General features: G+C 30.8%; 1 protein-coding gene across 1 annotated transcript; it reads right to left on the reverse strand.

Moving 5' to 3' along the window:
* Nucleotides 1-4,297: 4,297 nt before the first annotated feature.
* Nucleotides 4,298-4,690, reverse strand: LOC119608999 (glycine-rich cell wall structural protein-like). The gene has a single exon (XM_037963657.1). It carries the CDS (start codon nt 4,688-4,690, stop codon nt 4,298-4,300), a length of 393 nt encoding a protein of 130 aa, XP_037819585.1.
* Nucleotides 4,691-6,851: the final 2,161 nt, after the last annotated feature.

A 6,851-nucleotide genomic window follows, 5' to 3' on the forward strand; every position in this document is an offset into this window, starting at 1 on the left:
AAACAAATAAACTTATTCTTTATAAATTTATAATACAGTAGAACATATAGATAAACATATAAATTTTCCGAAAATAATAATGAAATACACAAACAATTAATAATGACAATAGGAAGACTATATTTTTTAAGATTTAATAAGAACACAAAACAAAATTTGATGATTTGGTCAATTATTATTGTCATCCCGCTATAAAGTTTAATTGTCTGAAAAATAATTTATTTCTATAAATTAGAATTCTTTATGCGAAAAAAACCACTGAATCATACTTTAGTAGAAATGACTTAACAATATTTTATAGATTTTTTTAATTTTATATTTTTCTTATTAAATCTTGTATCTATAATATAAACATCGAAAATCTTGATATTTTTTCGTAAGAACTTTTGAACTCAAACTGTTAATACCTAAATGATTAATTTTGTTTATTTGAACATTGTAGCAGGTTTTTAAATTGTTTACGAGTTTGTAAGATTAAATTTTAATTAAATTATGTTTAAAAAAAAACAATCTTATTACAAAATATAAAATATATTTATAATTAATTGCTCGAAACCATTAGAGTTACCAGATAATGATAATCAGCAAATATATTTGAATTGATTTTACAATATTCTACTGCAATGAAATCAGGTTCTCCCTAAGGGAAGAAATAACAATTGGCTAGATTTATGACATAAATATTAGAAACAGGTATATATTTACTTATGGTAAATTTTTGACCGATCCTAATAAGATATTTGTTTCAATAAAACTTGTTATGTCGAATATCAATGCTTTCTAAGCATTATACGAAGGATTTGATCCAATATGGCCCAATGCTCATAACATTTGACAGTAAGATTTTAGATCCCATAGAACTAATCATTCTATGAAAAGGACCATTAATAGGGGTAGGATCAATTATGAACCGATCTACATAAAATTTCGCAGAGAGGTTTTTGTTCAGCTAAAACTTGTTTATGCCGAATTTCATTGCATTGCTATTATTTTGAAGAAAGTTGTAAGCGACATAGTCATTTTCAAAAGGGGACCTTGTATAGGGGCTAGGGTCAATTATGGACCGATCATCATAAAATTTGGTAGAGAGATTTAAGTTCCTCTAAAACTTGTTTATGAAGCAAGTTATCAGCATTAAAGTAATATTCTGAGGGGAACCTTATGGGCCGATCTATATAAATTATGGCAGAGAGATTTTAGTTCCCCTAAAACTTGTTTTAGCTATCATTTTCAAGCATGTTATGAGCGTTATAGTAATTTTCTGAGGGGGACCTTATATGGGATGTACGGTCGATAATGGACCAATCCTCATAAAATTTGGTAAGGAGATTTAGGTTCATATAAAACATTAAATCAAAACATGTACCGATATAGCTCGTTTTCAGTACCAAACAAACTGCATCGATAGAGAATATTATTTGATAATATTTGATCGGACTCTATCGTGCTTTCAACATACAGAGGGGCGGACAAGGCTATATGGACTTAGAATTTAATTAATTAATTTTCTGCCCATACTTAGCCCCGGTTCTTGGACAGAACGATATCAGTGACCAACAGTGTTAAAAAACTATGAATAATTCTTGATCGGAAATTAATATGTAGTCTTACTACATAAATGCATAATTGACCAATTCTAACTTATGCGCCTATAAACTGATTACTTTCTATTAAAATTGCAACATAACAGAATTGTTTGGGAGCAAGTAGTGTCATTACCACTACGTCGACCAAAACTTTAGAAATATTGCTGAACATTCTACCAATAGAAACGCATGTAGGATATTAGACAATGCGATACGAGCCGCTCTTTTTGTTAACCGAATTGACCGTTGGATCAATATGTACAGCACATGAATTGCCGGGAACAATGTCTTCTGGTACCAGATAGGATGATAGTATGGGGATCTACTTAGAAAACTTGGAACTTGGAAACTTGGAACTAACTTCCTAACCACAGCACTAGCTTCAAGGTAGATGATGTCCTACTATTAAGAATGTTTAACAAAAATTGGATTAAATATGATGCCAACATCCAGAATTAAGGTGATATCAGCCGATAATATTACATCTGAGATCGTATTGAACTGTATGAGAGAGCTATAATTGAGAAAGTGTAAATGTAAATAAACAGATAGGTGCTGGAGAAGGTTAACGTGATAAATGCAAATCTGTTCAACGCACCGGGGCTGAATTAAAACAAAGACTAGAGAATACCATGAGGCCAATTGGAATATTGAAACAGTGGGTACGACCACTTAAATCAACCGATTTGACCGATTTTGTTGAATTAAATATAATCTGTTAGAATTATAAACGACTTGGATTCCATTCATATCTGGGGTCTTCAGAAAATTTATTTTAACAAACATATAGACAGACAGACGGACATCACCAAATTGACTTCTTTATCTATAAGGATTCAGAATATATAAACTTTAAAGGGTCTGAAAACCATATTTGTAGAAATTATAAACCATCATATCATATTTCCGCCAGATTATGCCCCTATGACGTTCTGAGTTTGTGCTATTAAGCTCTTTTTATTAAAATTTGGATCTCTTGTTCTAAAATTCCACAAAATTTAGTTTGCCCCGGTATTCTATGAATTATCAACTTTAATAATCTATATATATAAAATAGTAGCGACTGATTATTTCATCATCGCACAGCCCAAACGGCTGAACCTAGAATCATGAAATTTTGACAGTAGATGTGTTTTTGGTACATTTACGGGTAAAAAGGGGAAAAAACGGGTAAAACTTCTTAATTATCTTACACAATATTAGTAATACAAGAAAAATTTTAAATGCACCTGTATCTACTCTTAATATGAGTAGATGGGTGTCTGGTACTTTTTTGAAATTCGTACTTTTAAGGGGTAACAATTTGTAATAAAGGCGATTTTGGTACCTTTTTGGCCCTTTATACATATCTTTTGAACTAATTAACATAATAAAATTTTTATAAATATTATGGATACATCTCTCAAAATTATTAGACACCTGTTTAGTACTTTTTTAAAATTCCGCCCTTTTTGGGTGTAATGGTACTTTTTTTTAGCACATTAAGAAAACTTTTTTGGTTTATTGAATTATTCCTATTAAAATACGGACTAACTCTGTAATTACTAAAAAGGGGATAAACGGGAAATGTAATTTTATTCAAACTCATTGAGCCAATTTTTATAAGATTTGAAAAAGTAGTTTACTTACTCACACAAAATAAGCTATTGGTATATATTCTTTTGGAATTTGAGTACTAAGGCCTATATAGGACCAAATTCGAGTAAATTGTTTGGTACTTTTTGAAAGCACTATTTTTCTGAAACAAATGAATGCAGATTTGAATTGTTTGAGTGAGATATATAGATTTAAATACGGAACATTCTGTAAACTTAATTCTCGAAAAATATATTTCTAAGCGAAAAGGGGAAAAATTGTACTCTTTTTATTAGTACTTTTCACTTGGGTAAAATTTATTCCACTTTTGGTACTTTTTCTTTCTTCAAATGATACTCTTTGTATGTTCTTTAATATGAATTCAAAACACTTGATTATTAAACATACACGGTCCTCATTGAATAAGATTCTTTAAGAGACAACTTTTTAGTACTTTTTATCTTATAAATTGTAACATACATGGTCTTGACTGAATAATATTCTGTAAGTGGGAACTATTTGGTATTTTTCTATTCTTAAAATGGTACCTTTTAGATTCTTTATAATGGTTAACCGGAACACAAGGTCCTTATTAAATGAGAATTTATTGAGAGAGATTTTTGTACTTTTTCGTTTATCCGATGGTACTTTTTGATATTTTTACGATATTGAACATAGATATTGAAAATAAAATTTAAAATGTATGGACTTTAGTGAATGAAAGGGACTTTTGGCACTTTTTCATTCATCAAATTATATTTTTTGAATTGTATATAATATTGAAAACAGAAACATAAAATTTTTGATTAAATGATAATCTATTAGAGGTATTTTATAGTAATTTTTTTAAATAGTACTTTCGAAATTTTCTATAATGTAGAAGCTAAATGAATAAAACTAAAAATACAAGCTTCTTACTGAATGCGAATTTAATCACATGATATTGAACGTATAAAACTGAAACATTAAAAAAAAGTTTGATCAATTTTAATTTTCTATAAAAGTAAACAAAATTTTGTATGTATTTAATTTAAGTTAGGGTATCGAAGCACCCAGGGTATGCTAGTATCTAACAAATTAAACAAAAACAATATTAAGAATATTAAATAACTTTTATTTAAAATTATTGTAAATTCTTATCTGCCATATCCTCCACTATAGCCTGTTGCTGAAGCACTAGCACTTGCTGAAGCACTACTAGTAGCACCACCATAACCTCCACCAGGATATCCGCCACCACCACCACCATAGCCGCCGCCGGGATATCCACCACCGCCACCACCATAGCCGCCGCCAGGATATCCACCACCACCATAGCCTCCACCACCATAGCCTCCACCACCATAGCCTCCGCCTCCATAACCTCTACCACCATGGCGATGACGGGCTAGACGAATGTGATCATTGCTGTCAACTCCCTGAGCTGCTTCATCAATTGCTAATAGCAAATCTAAATTGTTATTTTCCAAAGGCCAGCTAAGGGCAACCGCCAATGAACACATAACTAAAACTGCGGCCAATAATTTCATAATGAATATAAGGATTTTTGTTCTTACTTATTTATAAGCAAATATTTCTTATTGAAGTGATGTCTTTAATCTGAAAGTTAATTTAATTCTATGGATGCATTTGAAAAATAGCCATGTTTTATACATCCTGAAATTTAAAATCGTAATTGTACTGTGTAATGAAAAAAATTAATCAAATAAAATAATAATTATTTTAATACTGGTGAATCGCTCAACACGCGCTCCTAAGGAACAAGGTACATGAACTTTATTAAGTTTTTGCGAGTTTCTTTTTAAAATAAATTGATAATTATTATTAATGTTTTCTAAAAATTTCGAATGAAAAAAGCGGTTCTACATGTTTTATGAATAGGGAGTGTGTTATGCTATTAACAAATTGACTATAATCACAGACCAATCACGGTTATTGATTTGATGTACAAGCGCAACTAATAATCGACAACTGCACTAGTGTTCAGTAATTTTTCGCGGAATTTAAGATGTTCACACATACTATATAATTCTTTTATTAAATATCACCTTTTTCAATTTTAATACAAAGTTATTCAAAAGAATTCTTAAGTAAATTCCAGGTACATAAATCCGTATTGCACTTAGAAGTCTTTCGTAAAGTAATAAATGCTAACCAGTAATACTCCGCTATCTATAAGTACTCGAAATATTGTACATACATACATATATAGTACATTATAGGACTAGAAAATTATATTATAGAAATCACAAATAGAATGACAAACTTATATATACCGTTTTCACTAAGGTGAAGCGTATAATTATATATATATATATGTCCAGTGTCTGTGTTCTTTAAATTTCGAGTCGAGAAAAAAACATTTAAATATCGTCACCTGAAATGCAAAAAGACGTAACAACCAAAAAAATTTAAAATCGACTTTTTGATTAAAAATAGTCAACTGCATCAAAATACATGTTGTTGAAAATTTTAAGAACCCTAGTGTCAAAAGCACCGACTTTATTGAAATAAAATTCAAAGGGCATAACAACAAATTAGTCATATCCACAAGTCCGAAAAATATAGCCGCACAGTTATATTCAAACGAAGATCCCGATATCTTCGGGATCCAAATCTTCAACAATTCTCTGGACCTATGTTATCCATTTTCAATAGGCTTCGTCTACGGTACCATAGAAGATCATGTGCCAAATTTCATTGAATTATCTATAAAATTGCGACCAGTTTGATTACAAGGTTTACAAGCCCTATTTGGGGGTTCAGTTGTATGGGGGCTAGGTGAAATAATGGACCGATGTAAACCATTGATAACAGGCTTCGTCTCCGATATCATAGAAGATCGTGTGCCAAATTTCATTGCATTATCTTCAAAATTGCAACGTGTAGTTTGATTACAAGGTTTACATGGACAGACAGACAGACAGACGGACAGACATAGCTAAATCGACTCAGAAAATTATTCTAAGCCGATACCCAGCAAAAAATCTGAAATTTTTGGTAATAGCCAGTAGTTATTTCATACATTACTTGGTAATGAGTGTTCATTATCATCCACATTATTTCATTTAGCTGAATAGGTTATTACTGGTAAAGAACAAAACAATTTGGATTTGTTATGGCTCAATTGTCTAGGTCGTTTATTTAACAAACAGGGGGTTCGTGGTTCGAGCCCTGCTGGATACTGCTTATTTTTTTTCAAAATGACATTCATTTATATTTTTTTGTAAAATGCCGTTCTCAAAATTACAAAAAGCAACATGTTAATGGAGCATCGAGTAAGCGGCTGGAGTGAGGAACATAGAAAACAACTGAATGCCTGGAATTTTTTTTATTTTTTGTTTTCTACATACAAAGTCGGCCCAAAATAACTAGCTATCACATAACATATTTGTAGGCTTAGTTGTAACTCGTTATTTCGCAAAGTTTTTGTAATCAAATTAGTAACCATTTATTAATTTGTTTAAGGTAGGTACATATTATTTGAACCTCGTCGAACAAAAATAATTAGTTATTCACCCCAAAAGTAATTAGTTTCCACGAGATTCCAATATTACTTTCTAGATTACTAGGTAATGAAAATTTTTGGTAGGTATACTTTAAGGTAGATATAGGACCAATATTATTGTGCGTTACAGACATCAGCACAGACCCAATATACTCTCCCCACTAAAGTTGTATAGGGTACAA

The sequence above is a fragment of the Lucilia sericata genome, unplaced genomic scaffold (assembly GCF_015586225.1).
Source record: "Lucilia sericata isolate MDLA Ls3-8-SP2 unplaced genomic scaffold, ASM1558622v1 Contig000911F_arrow, whole genome shotgun sequence".
In the NCBI taxonomy this organism is placed as follows: Eukaryota; Metazoa; Arthropoda; class Insecta; order Diptera; family Calliphoridae; genus Lucilia; species Lucilia sericata.

Bases quoted from the DNA above. Each gene is read 5' to 3' on its own strand.
- LOC119608999 (XM_037963657.1), bottom strand. From the start codon at position 4,690: ATGAAATTATTGGCCGCAGTTTTAGTTATGTGTTCATTGGCGGTTGCC.